We start from the raw sequence: 15,929 nt of genomic DNA, 5'->3' as shown, positions 1-15,929 counted from the left end.
AGCTATTATGCTTAATCTCTACCTCTACCTTTGTGCTGACTGATGTCACCTGGTGGGCTGTGCAATGGATGTTGTGAAGAAGTGTGCCCTGTCCCCACAGTGACATGCTCTTCAGGTGCCTGCACTATTACTGTTACTGTGATTGTTGCTGTATCTGATAAGGATTCATGATCTCCCATAACATCTTTTTTGAGAAAGGCAAGTAGGCTTATCTGTTTCCTCTTTCCCCATAGCTGGTTTCTTCAGCAACTAGACTACTAGCCAGTATAAGTTTTCAAGGTCATACTCAGGACTCCATTATTGTACAACAACATTTAGGCAATTGATCTATCTAATGGGTGGCAAAAAACAACTGCATTTAAATGAATCTGGCATTTCAGGCCATAGCATTATAGGCCTGATTACCAAGCTTATGACCTAATGGCTTTATGAAGTTTGACTGATATAGTGCCATTTTTATATTTTCTTTTTCAAGATTATTTTTCAAGGAAGTTAATGACTGACAATTTCTGACACTAGGTAGTCTGTTTTTAATCATGTTTTTCCCCATTGCCTGCCTGCCATAAGCCCTCCTGGCCTCTGCAACTGTCATGAAGACAGCCACCATGGGATTTGTTGATAGATCTCTAACCCCATTTCCTGGTGTCTGATGTGAGGACCTACATCACAGCAGGGTTATTCTATACCTTCCTACTGATGTACACATGCTGCCACACACATGCCTACTAAGGATGCGAGCACTGGTTTAGAACAAGAAGCCCACATCCTTCAGTCCTGTGATAACTTGCAAGCTTCACTTACACATTTGAAGTTTGGATGACCAAATCCACCATTTAATTCTCCCAAGGATGGGCAAGCCTGCATAAGCTGTTCGCTGCCATCCTGCAATGCCTAGGTCTTCCAATACCCCAGATGCTCATAAACAGACTGCAGAGGTATATTCAATAAAGGGTTGGACCAATGATGTTTAAAGTGGCATGCTCAACCCTCTGGAGACATTCTGTTTAGAATTAGATGGCCTAGAATGTTTTTCAGACTTCTGTAGAACTGTGGTCAGAACTTATGCCATAATCTAACACTGTCCTTAGATCTTTAAAGATGGTTTCTTTTTTATGATTTATCCATTTACTTTGCAATCATAATTTATGTTCTCTGTTCAAGTCTCACATACTACATTCACTGGCATAAAGGTAATGTCATTTGCCAGAGATGGTCTGCACCTGTCACCCTTGGGATTCAGGTTACTGGCTAAAGCTGTTGCCACCCCTATAGTGCCTTTTTTAGGCAAGGTTCAAAGGACAAAACCACCACCATAACAGATACAAGCATGCACAATCTGAAGGTAATGCTACTCAGTGCTAGAAGTCTAAACCTCAAAATGCACTCTCTCGAGGCACTCCTAAAAATGGAGAACATCGATATCTGTGCAATAATTGAGACCTGGTTCAAGACTCCAGAGAGCACCCCTGCAATACCAGGCTACAACTCTTACCACACTTTTCCGCCACCAAGCCAAGACCGAAACATTAAAGGTGGAGGAGTGTCCATATTCACAAAGGATATTCATACCTCCAGGCTAGTTGCCCAACACAATGCATCTGAAATTCTACAGGTGCAACTAACACTAGCTAAGACTGCAATCCAAATTGTAGCTTGCTACAGATCCCCCACCATGCCCCAAGATTCTCACTACACCTTTCTAAATATACTGGAAAATATTAAGATACAACCAAACACCCTAATACTGGGTGATTTCAACTACCCTGCCATTAACTGGGAAAACTACTCGGGTGCCAACACCTTTTCCCAACGGTTCTTGGAATTCATAAATTCCAACGCCCTGGATCAACAAATCCATTGTCCCACCAGGGGCTCCAATATCCTTAACTTGGTCATTACCAACATGGGAGATAGATGCTCCACACCAGTGATCTCACCCTCATTGGTCAGGTCCGACCATAAGCAAATCACCCTTGACATCCACATCCCACCCCACCCCCCCAGTAAGGAAACCTCTGTAAAAAAACTTCATGCTACTTAAGTCAGAAGTGACAAACTTCATGGCACCCATGCAGATGGGAGCTGAAAGTTCGACTGCTGAATCCTACACTAAGGCACTGTACAAGCACATCCATTTGTGCATGAATTGTGCCATCCCAAACAGAACCAAGATGCTCGCCTTCAAAAAAGCCAATCTGATGGTCACCTGCCATAAACAAACTATACAACGGAAGAAAGAAACTGTTGCAGAAAAGAGGAAAATCCCAGGATGCAAAAAACTCCCTTACCAGCCTCAGTAAGAAGCTGAGATCCCTCATAAATTCCTCCTAAGCTAGTTACAAAAATAAAATTTCCAAAGATTCCAAAGACAACCACAAGGCATTCTACGATTATGTCAAGAATCTAAATGGCAATGCTCAGATCTGCCCTGAGCTACAACAGAATGGCATTAAATATACTGATCCCAAGGATACTGCCAATATGCTGACAGATCGATTTAGTGCCAACATCACACCCCTCTCACCCCCTGAAGGGCCCATCGAAATACCAAAAGATTGTCAAACTCTGGTAATGACGGCCACACAGGTAGAAACCGCACTCTCCAAAGCTAAGAATACAGCATCCATAGGACCAGATGACATCCCGGGCTGTGTACTACATGAACTACAAAATAAACTGGCACCTCACCTAAGTGTCATGTTTAATCATAGCCTCACCTCAGGCTTTGTGCCCACTGAGTGGCCCACAGCTATAGTTATACCACTCCAAAAGGGGAGATCCACCTTGGATCCTGGGAACGACCGTCCCATTAGTCTGACGAGCCTGATCAGCAAGGGCATGGAATGCATTATCATGGAACTTATAAACAAAGGCAATGGCAACTGTCAAACACTGGACCCCACCCAGTTTGGGTTCATGAAGGGCCGATCTTGTCTCCTGAACCTGATTGACTTCTTCAAATCAGTTTCCAGAGCTGTGGACGAGGGTAAGGCGGTCCACACAGCCTATCTGGACCTCGCCTAGGCCTTTGACACCATCCCCCCACTCTGGAATCATAGATAAACTTACTAAGCTGGGCATTAATCCCTACATCACTCAATGGGTTGCCAACTGGCTTACTGACAGAACCCAGACTGTAAAAGTAGCTAACTCCAAATCCAGCTTCAGACAAGTGACAAGTGGAGTACCTCAAGGTTCAGTCCTGGGACTACTCTTGTTTGGCATCTACTTCTCTGAAGTACAGGGCAACACTAAGGGACTCTGGCTGACAAAGTTCACAGATGACTGCAAACTGGGAGCCATTATTGAATCCCCAAATGATGTGAATATTCTACAAAAGGGCCTTACAGAAACAGGTGCTTGGTGCCAGAGCCATGGGCTCAACCTTAATGCCAAGAAATGTATAGTTATCCCCTTTGGGAAAAGCCATGTACCCATGAATTACCACATAGGTGGCAGTACACTAAACACTGAAAGTGTGATGAGAGACTTAGGAACAGAGGTGGACAGTGGTCTCACCTTCGATAACCACATCGCCACAACAGTCAGGAAATCCATGTGTCACACCTCATCAATAAGGGCTTTTCATACAGAAAAAAGGAAGTCATTGTCCCACTGTACTCATCCCTCATTATAGAATACAATGCCCCACTTGGTATGTACCTCACAAGATATCTGCAACAGCTGGAAAGACCACAGAAATAACTCACTAAAAGAATCACAGGCCTAAGGCAGATGCCGTATCCTGACCATCTAAAAAAACTCCAGCTATACTCTATGGCATATCGTCTACTCAGAGGCGATCTCTGCTTAACATACAAGGCCATGTCAAACCCTGAGCTGTTGGACATGATCCACTTAAAGAAATCCCAATCCCTCAGAGCCACATGCGCCAGGGATTTAAATCTTGTCATCACAGTGAACAAAACATGCTGGAGGGATAGGTTCCTGACCCAGAGACTCCCCATACTCTGGAGTAGACGGCCCATACATGTGAAGCAGAGTGCCTCCTTGGCCCTCTTTAAAAGGAACCTTGACAATTGGATGGAAGATTGGAAATTCACCTCAGGGATCAGTTGCCCTGCTAGACAGGGGTCCAGGGAAGTAAATATTGTGGGAAGAAATATCCGGGGATTTGTTTGGCTAGGCTTGTATAGGCCCTAGGGCTGATAGCCTAGTACCAACCTATGAACCTATGAACCTATGTCACTGTTACTATATTAGGTGTCTAACCTTTGTAGCCCATCTTTTGAGAACTTTATATCTTTTATTGAAGTAACATTACCTAGTTTGCAGTCATCTGCATATTTGGTTAGCCCATGTCCCATTTCATACTATTCTAGCTTAGAAGTATAGTGCAAAAAGAAGCATGTGTAATGCAAAACCCTGTATATCACCACTTGTGGCTCCATCAGGATAGGTAGGTAACTCCCCCAGACATGATGTGTCCTGCTGATTAGCCAGTGTTTTAACTATGGATCTATGTATGGATTCACATTTTACATTTTTATTTATTTAGTGAACTATTCCATTATGTGGAATAGTGCTGAATGCCTTATCAAGGGCATGGTATGCAATAAAGCCTTCATTAATTGCTGCTGCAACTTCTTCAAAGAATGCCAAAAGATTCAGAAGGCAAGGTCTTCCCTTAGTAAACCCATATTATTAAATAAGTAACTGAATTTCGTCCCTGTGTTACTCCAGGTAAGTTCCATTATAACTCCCTGCATGGCATTACATACAATGTTTGTAATGTGTTTACTTGCTCAACATCATTTGTGTTTCTTCTTACATTTCTGCAATTACATCTGGTGTTTTGTTTTGCTATGTGTTCTGTACTTAGAATCTATTTTAATTCTGCTTTATATCAAGATCTTCTGAACATTACAAAACAGTCTTTATAATGACCATAAATTATGGGTAACAATTACAGGATATAAGTCCTAGAGTTTCAGTTCAAGAAAATGGCATTTCATAATACTAATATTTGAAAAGAATCCCTGTTCCATACATATAAATATTTCATCTCATCCTATATCTCATCCTGACATGTCCACTCTGTCTTTTCTGTTTACATTTTACCTAGGTAATGTTATGCCCCAACTCCTCATAGACCCATGTTCTGGTAACAGCTCTTTTGTTGACATCATAATCACACAAGAGTGATCACAGTTCCCTCATCTTGTCTAGGCTACTAGCATTAGTCAGCATTCTTGCTTTCTCCCTCTAGTGTACCCATTCCTGTCTGACCTATTCCCTCCTAATATCTTCATTACAGTATTCCCTCTCTATTCCCAGCCATAGTCTAATTTGCCACCATTCGCTTCATTTTAAAGAAACTGCCACTTAGAAGTTTTCTTTTAGACCACATTCCACAGTGATGCCCACTGTTGACTGAGATGGTGCTCATTTTTGTTTGTCAGACTTTGTGTCTGCAACAGCACACATTTATGTTTACCCATCTATTCCCCAGACAGCCATTGTAGTCTGTTATTCCCTTTCTTGACTGTGCTCAGTATTGACGTAGGTAATAGTATGCTACTGTGCATCTCTGCCCTGGCATAGGAACCTACCTTTTGAGCTCCTCTGTTTCTTACTCCAATCCCTATATCAGGTCACCTGTGCTTACATGACCTACTGCATGTGGATGTCATCTGACTGCCATGCATGCCAATGTTACTTCCTCATTTATCTTTCTTAACTTTGGTCCTGCCACTAACCTTGCTGTCACCAGACTTCTCTTGTCAGATTTATTGCAAATATTATGGCATTGATAATAAAGCACCAGCACTCCTCTTCCCACTTCCTTGATTGCTGCTTTCTCTCCCTCTATTTCTCTAGTCTGACCGTGCTTTTCCAGCTTTGTAACAATCTTAGGACAGTCTTCTGCACTGACTCATTTCTTAGAATGATCCTCTCACTAGAATACCAAGCCCACTGTGCAATTCTATGCTAGTTCTCCCTTCCTTATCTTCTAAGATTTCACCGCCTAAACTCCTTGCTGATACCAGGTCTTCTCTTCATCCACCTTGTTTCTTTCAGGCTTTCTCGCTTTCTGTTAAACTGCTGTGCATTTGTCACACATTCCCTTTCTTCCTCTCCAGTTCTTTTTTCAATATACTCTTTATTTTATTTTATTTTATTTTAGATTTGTTTATCTGGGTGGTACACTAATCACAGCTAATCATTTGAACGTACTACCCAGGTGAAATAATTCACAAGGAAGAAAAAAGAGAGAGGCAGCCTGCCTTCCTTGGCTCCTATCGATGGGTATTTTGTCTCCTCTGTATCATTTCTTTAGCTCATTCTCTTGCTTGTTTTTCTATCCTCTCTGTTTCTCTTACATTCTCAGTTGCTCTATTCCCACCCTAACCTTCTCCGCCCTCTTTTCCCCTGTAAATGCTTATGACACGTTATCCACAGAGTTTTCTTACTTTGTCCCCTTTTCCCGTATGTCCTTTGCCTCTTTGTTTTCCCTGCCTTTCATTTTTTTTTCTTTCCTCTCTCAGTCTTCTTTCTAATGACTTCTACTGTCTGGCTAACAAAATTGCCTTTTTAAACAATTGCATTCTGGCAGCATAGAAAACCACAATACTGTTTATATCCTTATACAAAACAAAACAATAGCTCTATTTGCAAAATTTATACACAATATTTATAAGTTAATAGGTAAGTACTATGCTAGCTGGCTTGTAGGCCATTTTAAACCTAGCCAGTTTCCCTTTTCTGTGCTCAAAATAACCTATTCCTTTTGGTTATAGATTGGCCTTACCCATCCCATGGTTGATAATTATATATTACCCCGAAAGAGAATAAATGGGTTCATACCATAAATAATTTTAGAGGACCCATGCATGGGGTAAACCATTTAGGAGCTGCATCTTTCCTTTAGTAGGGGGCAGTCCTGGGGTATATTTCCTGTTTCCTATCCACAGAACCAAGTTGCATTTGAAAATGGACATGGATGAACTTTGTTTATGTGGATGATTAGTCTGTTCCATAGCAGCAGTATCCTCTGTGAGATATACATGTCCCTTCAAACCATTCTGTTGATGTTCTGGAAGAGGTGTAGATCCCTAAATTGAGTATTTCTGATACCTTTTAACTTGCTAATGTGTAGTAAATCCATTAGTAATAGATCTGAGGATGCCTTGTATGCCAAACATAGATCACCTCTTAACAGTCTGTAGGATACCAAGTATATTGACAGAGCTTTCCATCAGTCTATGTAGGACATGTTGTTTAGACCTTGTATCCTTTTAGTAAGGTATCTCTGTGGGCATTTCTATTGTTGCATGTGGGGCATTGCATTCAATGATTGGCCTAATGAGGATGAAGTAAAGGAGACAGTGACATCCCTAGAGCTGGACACAATCCCTTTATTTATAAGCTGTACAATATACACAGACTTTCTCAAAACAATAGAAATGTTTGACAAAAGGTAGGACAATGGCAACCTAAGTTCCCAAATCCTGAACAACTGAGTCAGCTCTTAGGGTTCTACTATCAATGTGGAAGTTCCCTGGGGTTGGTGATTTCCCAAAGGATACAATAATGCATTTTTTGGCATTTAGTTTCAGACCATGATTTGACACCCAAAGGATACAATAATGCATTTTTTGGCATTTAGTTTCAGACCATGATTTGACACCCAAAGGATACAATAATGCATTTTTTGGCATTTAGTTTCAGACCATGATTTGACACCCAAAGGATACAATAATGCATTTTTTGGCATTTAGTTTCAGACCATGATTTGACACCCAAAGGATACAATAATGCATTTTTTGGCATTTAGTTTCAGACCATGATTTGACACCCAAAGGATACAATAATGCATTTTTTGGCATTTAGTTTCAGACCATGATTTGACACCCAAAGGATACAATAATGCATTTTTTGGCATTTAGTTTCAGACCATGATTTGACACCCAAAGGATACAATAATGCATTTTTTGGCATTTAGTTTCAGACCATTATTTGACACTCAAAGGATATAATAATGCATTTTTTGGCATTAAGCTACAGATCATGACTTTGACACTAGTTATTTATTTGAGCCAAACCTTCCTGCAGGATGGCTAAATCATTTGAAGATTCAGCGACTGCTCCTAGCTTGCAGTCATCTGAAAACTTAGTCAGCCAGTGCTCTATGGTATTGACTTTGACTTCAGAAAAGTAGATGCCAAATAGCAGAGGTCCCAGCACAGAAACCTGGGAGACTCCACTGGTAACTGGTCTCTTTCTGGTGGTAACTTCCCCTATTTTGACTATCTGCATCATATCTGTGAAACAGTTGGCAATCAAGTGGGTGACATAGGAGTTTTTCCCGATTTATTTAGCTTTTCTACTGTGCCTGAGTGGGGAATTATGTCAAAAGCTTTGGCCAGGTTTAGGTATGTAGTGTGTACTGTTTTGCTGTCATCCATTGCTTCAGTGACCTTTTCCAAAAAATCCACCTGACATGACATGCCCTTGATGAATCCAAACTGAAATGGGTCTAGTGTCTGGAGGTTCCCTATGTCCTGACTGATTAATTTCATGATTTTTTATGGTATATGAGGCTGGCCAGACTTATGGGTCTATAATTACCTGGTTCTGTGGAAGGTCTTCCCTTGTACAGAATGACTGTAGTTTTCCCCATTCACTTGGTACAAAACCTGCAAGGAGGGTGAGATTGAACAGTGCTGTTAGGGTTGTGACTAAATCATATTTCATGCTAGTTAAGATGCATATAGAGATAATCAGTGGTGCAGCAGTAGCATTGTCACCTCACAGCAAGAGATTCTCCGGTTCAATTCTCAGCTGGAGTGCCTTCTGTGAGGAGTGTGTATGTCCTCCCTGCATTCGTGTGTTTTTTTTCCAGGTATTCCGGTTTCCTCCCATGTTACAAAGACTTGTGTCTAGAGTGTTTCTCCCTGGGCCGCTGCTGAAAATTGGTTTCATTCCAAGTCTGACTTTCCTTGTAAACAAATGTTAAATAAATTGTCAGGACTCATTGATGCAGTGTTTTTATAACACTTTTAAGAGCTGATCTTGTGTGATAGCTGGAGGTTAGCCAGTCTCAGGTATATCTTGAGGGACAGACAGAGGGGAAAGAGAGGTAAAGTTAGAGCTAAATTTATTGGCCAGTAGATTAGCTATATCTTCAGTCTCAGTGTAGGTAACATTGTTCACAGTCAGCTCATTGCATTGTTGCATTGTGCTTTTGAGATTACAAGCATTACTAAAAAATGCCTTGTGATTGTTTTTGGCTTGGGTAGCTATTTTAGCCATCATTTTGAAATACCATATTGGTGAGGACCACTACTTTAGATTTCAATAGTTTTAATCCTCATCAGATTTTTGTAGTTTTTAGATGCTAAATTTCCTTTGCCTCTTCTTTTATGTCTCACATCCATAGAAAGCATGGCCATAGTTTATTTGCCTTTGTGCAATCCTGAAACATACTTTTAGGAAGCATAATTTGCATCAGTTATGACCTCACTATAGTTCTGAACTAGTTCTTTATTTTTCTTTTAAAATGCAGCTGTTCCAATTCTTCTTCTAAAACCAGGCTGATTGTCTCAAATTCCACTCAATTAGAAGTGAAATGACTGAAACCAGACACAAGCTTGACACATAAGACTTTCTACCATAAAAATCAACAAATCTGCATATTTAATCCATTTAGCATAGTAAGTGAAATGATAATTCTGACATAAATAATTTTATTTGTCATCATATAATATATGCAGTACTAATGCCTTTGTATCATTCTAACTGGTTAACATTATTTTGCAATTTACTATCTTCCAAAAATGATCTAACAGGGGCTTTCCACATTGACTGCATTTTGTGTTACACCCAGACCATCACTGTTACACAATGCAGGCTGTCTTCTTTGTATTATAAAGCAAAGTCACAATTTTCTTGTATCTCCACTGACTTACAGTACAGGTAACATGAAATTTAAGTTTCTAACAGTGTATGTGGAGAAAGCATCAAATATGTTTTCCACACCTCCTTCTCAGTTTTATTAGTAGCAAGCTATGATAAAACATTTCATCATTTTTAAATGTTTTGCTAAAAATAGGTTCATAGGAAAGTACTAAACCAACTGTCCTTATGAGCCATTTTAAACCTAGTCACATTCCCTTTGATGTTTGAATTAACCTATCCTATTTGGTGTTATGTTGGCCTTGCCCATACCATGGTTGGTAATTATATATTACCCCAAGTAAGAAAAAATAGGATCATAACATAGATAATTTAAGATGATTCATGCATGGGATACAGCATTTAGGAGTTACCTTTGTCCATTAGCTGTACAGAGGCAGTCCTGGGGTCTATTTTCTAATAGCCAATCATGGATCCAAGATGCTCTTAAATATGAACAGGGATGAGCTTTGTTTTACATGCTTTACATGTTTACAGCAAATTTTCACACAGCAGCTCTGTGGTCCAGTGGCCAGCAATGTGGCTCTGTGGCATAATAGCACATTGGACTTTGTGTAAAATGACACACACACACAAACATTAAAAGGTTGTCAGCTAAGTCCTCATCAGAGCTGCCATTGTTTGGCATTCAGTGCAGAAGATTAAGGCTATGAGTTATTAACAAGTTACTTCCTGTACTGTAGTGTTTGATTCCACCAGTCTCTGCTTAGTGCATGACCGTTGACAGGTCATTTAACGAGACAGTGCTCTAAGAAAACCGAGATAGGCTTCTCAGAGATTCTGAACAACATGCCTAGTAGCTACCTATACAATTCAGCAGTATTTGCACACATTCTCTTTTACCCCTATATGAATTTGAATGCAGCGGCCTGACTTGTTCTTTAAGGCTACAAATGCCTCATACACTTTTGCCTTTGCTCCCCACTAGAGTAGTATGCAGCATAACCCTGGGGTGTAACAGATGATGTAGCAGCATAACCCTGGGGTGTAACAGATGATGTAGCAGCATAACCATGGGGTGTAACAGATGATGTAGCAGCATAACCCTGGGGTGTAAGAGATAATGTAGCAGCATAACCCTGGGGTGTAACAGATGATGTAGCAGCATAACCATGGGGTGTAACAGATGATGTAGCAGCATAACTCTGGGGTATAACAGATGATGTAGCAACATAACTCTGGGGTGTAACAGATGATGTAGCAGCATAACCCTGGGGTGTAACAGATGATGTAGCAGCATAACCCTGGGGCGTAACAGATGATGTAGCAGCATAACCCTGGGGTGTAACAGATGATGTAGCAGCATAACCCTGGGGTGTAACAGATGATGTAGCAGCATAACTCTGGGGTGTAACAGATGATGTAGCAGCATAACTCTGGGGTGTAAGAGATAATGTAGCAGCATAACCATGGGGTGTAACAGATGATGTAGCAGCATAACCCTGAGGTGTAACAGATGATGTAGCAGCATAACCCTGGGGTGTAACAGATGATGTAGCAGCATAACTCTGGGGTGTAACAGATGATGTAGCAACATAACCTTGGGGTGTAAGAGATAATGTAGCAGCATAACCCTGGGGTGTAACAGATGATGTAGCAGCATAACCCTGGGGTGTAAGAGATAATGTAGCAGCATAACCCTGGGGTGTAACAGATGATGTAGCAGCATAACCCTGGGGTGTAACAGATGATGTAGCAGCATAACCCTGGGGTGTAACAGATGATGTAGCAGCATAACCGTGGGGTGTAACAGATGATGTACCAGCATAACTCTGGGGTGTAACAAATGATGTAGCAACATAACCTTGGGGTATAAGAGATAATGTAGCAGCATAACCCTGGGGTGTAACAGATAATGTAGCAGCATAACACTGGGGTGTAACAGATGATGTAGCAGCATAACCCTGGGGTGTAACAGATGATGTAGCAGCATAACTCTGGGGTGTAACAGATGATGTAGCAACATAACCCTGGGGTGTAACAGATGATGTAGCAGCATAACCCTGGGGTGTAACAGATGATGTAGCAGCATAACCGTGGAGTGTAACAGATGATGTAGCAGCATAAGTGTGGGGTGTAACAGATGATGTGGCAGATAACAGAATTGCTCTAAATTTCACAGATACCCAAAACAATGTACTAAGAGTATAGATGGAGTTATTCTTTAAAGCCTTTCCTCAAAGATAGTGTCAACTGTTATGTCCTCTTTAGAGGCAAATATTTCATAGATAGGGAATGCCTCCAAGGCAACATTATTTTAAGAGCTACTCATTCTGCTATAACAAAGCTTATTAAAACTGGTGACATATTTAGGATTTATTAGTTGTGTTTAAATCTAGACAGAGCAAAAGGCAAAAAAAAGTTCTGCATAACATAACATAAAATGGGACTGGTTAAACTTCATGGACACTTTTTTTAAATGTTGGGTATTTCACATTAATAAATCATGCAGTTTATACAAAAAGCATGGCTCTGGAATACAAAATTAAGTAATCTGAAACCTACTTTGTCTCTAGGAAACTTAAAACATCCTTTGCAGATGCAGTACATTTGTTCAATTCTGTCAGAATGAGAGATGATCTAGTATTTTTCTCTGTGCATTTGTATTGAAGCTCAGATGATAAATCACCAGGAATTACAAATAAGTGAATTTTAAACAGTAACAGAAAAATAAGCAACCACATGTTTATCTGATGCAGATGGTATAACTTTGATATTTCTCAGAATATTTTTATACTAATGTAATTTTTCATTGCCTCTACATGTTTCAATAATAGTGCATTTTAAAACTAATGATGGGGTCCTTCAATAACAACTAATGGTCTTTTTTTACAACTTTTAGTAGCAAAAGCATTGTAATACTTTAAATAAATACAATAAAATAAAGTAAAATAAATTGTGGGCATCACTTTTAAATGTATCTAAGACTAATTGACTTGGAATAATTGTTTTAAAATTACAGGTATCTTTATAAGCTGAGAGATCTGCATCTGAGCTATGGAAACTACACAGAGGCAGCTTACACACTTCTACTGCATGCCAAGTTGCTAAAGGTAAGTCGCAAAGGTGGGCAAAGTAAGAAACGACAGTTATAGTCTAGCATTATGGCTGTATTGAATTTTCCACAGTCTTCAGAATTTCTGCTTCTTAAAATACAGTGGAGAAAAATTATATTCACCATACTTCTCAACTATCCAGCAGAATGTCTGATTTTTTTGCCTCATATTTTGGTCTGTTCCTCATAAAATGTGTTTTTCTAGCAACTCAGTGAGAACTGAGGTCACTACGTAATGGCAAGCATTTGAGTTTCAGACTTTATATCCTTCAGAAATGTATGGTAATACAAAACCTTTTATTTAGCACATTTCCAAGTTTATACAAGTAATATCGAAAATCTGTCCTTGGTTTTATTTTTTTGCTCCCACCATTATTTTAGGCTTTGTCCCGAATTCTTGCACTAAGAGATTGAGAGGTATATCCTGAAGTTTGTCAAAATATTGGATTTTCAGTATGATGGCTGTCTAAATATAAGCCAGTTCCACAGGGAGAGCACTATTCAGGAAATGGCAATTATTTAATTTTCAATAACCATATACTCTCTTGTGTTTTTTTTTATGAACCAAAAAATAAATATGATCACTACCCATATCAACTAAGGACTGAAATATTGGTATGGTCCCATAAACTCTGAGTCTACCAGGTACCAGAACAGTATATCATACAACAATTCACTGTATAGAGAAGTGAAGGGCTTTTACCATTGCATGCGTAAGGCATTGCTTCCTGATTTGTGATTTGTGGAATAATGGTCTCTTTTCTGCAGTCCTTTGCATATTTCCATTGTTTCCAGTTAAGAAATCCATTATATGAATGCCATCATTACAGCAATGTGTCTCCAGGCTAAAAGTGTAGGTATCAAATCTTATGATGGCTAGTTGTCAGAATTAGTACAATGCATGACCAGTGGAGGGGATGCAGGAACTGGAGTGTACGAATCTGGTGTATTGTGGGTCATTAGTGACTGACTACCTCACATATGGGACTAAGGTCTGGCCACTCACTTAGAAATTTAGAGCTTACATCAGGTATGGTGATGTTAAATGTATGCTTATATTCTTTTACTCAAAGAAATTTTTATTAATTTTTTTTCCATATCTTCAAATAGATTGAACCATAAATTGTGAAACATAAAATAATTAAGCAATAACCCATGCCTGGGTGTGGGTAATGCTGGATTTACCCATGGTTGGTGTAGTTCTGTCACGAGGACGAAGCCCAAGTGGCCAAACAAAGACAACCGTGGGTAAATCCAGCATTACCCACACCCAGAAGTGGGTTATTGCTATTATACAATGACATTATTTAAGAAAAAAATACTTTTCTTAAATAATGGCATTGTATAATGCCTCCTTGTGGCCCTTCCGCAGCTGTCCAGTATTCTGTGGCAGTTCTGATGTACTGCGCATGCGTATGCTTACACAGTACATCAGAACTGTGTGTGTGGAAGCAGTGGAGAAAGGAAGATCTGCATTGCTTTTAAAAACTTGTCTTGCTATGTTAAACGAGTTTAACATAGTGAGACAGCTTTAAAAAAAGCAACAGAGAAAGGAAGATCTCCATTGCTTTTTTTATGATATCTTGCTATGTTAAACTCATTTAACATAGCGAGATAACAGCACGGAGCTCTTCCATTCTCCGTTGCTGTCCAAAAAAAAAAAAAAAAAAAAGACTTATACTAATGGAAAAAGTCCAGGCGACAGGACCTTTTTCCATTAGTATAAGTCTTTGATTTACAACATACACACTGACCATGCACGTTTTGGAATATTAATGGGAGGTCATTGTATAACATAATATAACATAATCAACTAGTGAACTATTTACAAAAGAAACTATATACAATTGCCTAAGTATACAATCTATAGCATCACATTTCTATATACAATATGCAATTTGTATTAAGATGTTGTACTGACTAATCAGATCAATTTGTTTTGTCCAATATTTCGTCAACTTTCTGCCAATAAGCGATGTATGATGTTGTCTTATCAGTTCTTTTCTTTATGGTTGCTACTTCTGTTCGAGACATGAAGACTGTGATTTTCTTGAAATCTTGAAAACTTGGTGGTGCTTTATTCTTCCAGTAAGTTGTTATGGCTTTACATGCAATGGCAAGCAATGTCCACACTAAAGGATATTTTACTTTTGGGACACATTAAACAAAACTAATGACTTGGTTAACTGAAAAGTATCATTAAAAATTGTTTGAAAGAAAGAATTAATTTCAAACCAATATTTATTCAGTGAATGACAATCAAAAATCATTTGTTCCCAATCTGCATTTGTATGTGTTTTACATCTCCAACAATAAATAGGTTTCTTATATATATATATATATATATATATATATATATATATTAGTTCTAATCTATGAGGGGTTAGAAAGGATCTATGTAGGAATGTCCATGCATATAGTTTCCAGTCAACTGACTTGGTGGTAAGACTTGGTTATAAAAGGATCATTTATTTTTCATTGTTATCAGGATCCTTTTGATTAATTTGATTATAATAATTCCAATAACTATTATTGGCATAGTTATTTTTTTTAAGTGTCTTATGAATTTTGGATAGATATCCTTGTCCTTTATAAGTATTATTTATTAAAAGTATTACAAGATCTATGAACTTAGGAATATCATTTTAAAAACTGGTGTCATCAATTCCTACTTATTTGTGATGTACTGTCTTATTTGTTATATTGGTAGCCACAATTTATCATCTAACTCAAATTTCCTTTTATAACAAAAAGCACAAACCAGCAGTATCCAAAGGCCTCTGCACAAAATTAGTACAAGTCCGAAACCATAAAATAAGCACAGGCCAGGCACCAAGTTCTTCAAAAAACTTCAGATACTTTTATTCGATTGAAAACAAACACAAGCGCTTTCACATAGATGCTTCCTCAAATTTACTTTTGATTTGATCTAATG

General features: G+C 39.0%; 1 protein-coding gene across 1 annotated transcript in view; it reads left to right on the top strand.

Moving 5' to 3' along the window:
• Positions 1 to 15,929, top strand: part of LOC122795737 (dedicator of cytokinesis protein 1-like) — a 2,411,902-nt gene that overhangs the window by 1,220,110 nt on the left and 1,175,863 nt on the right. Inside the window, exon 8 of the mRNA XM_044064047.1 lies at positions 12,902 to 12,992. Within this exon, the coding sequence (XP_043919982.1) occupies positions 12,902 to 12,992 (91 nt within the window). The remainder of the gene's footprint in view (positions 1 to 12,901; positions 12,993 to 15,929) is intronic.

This window comes from Protopterus annectens, chromosome 2.part2, assembly GCF_019279795.1.
Source record: "Protopterus annectens isolate FY-2018-M chromosome 2.part2, PAN1.0, whole genome shotgun sequence".
NCBI classification, from domain to species: Eukaryota; Metazoa; Chordata; order Ceratodontiformes; family Protopteridae; genus Protopterus; species Protopterus annectens.
Note: the sequence above shows the minus strand (reverse complement) of the source record. Positions and strands in the feature narration are given on the sequence as shown.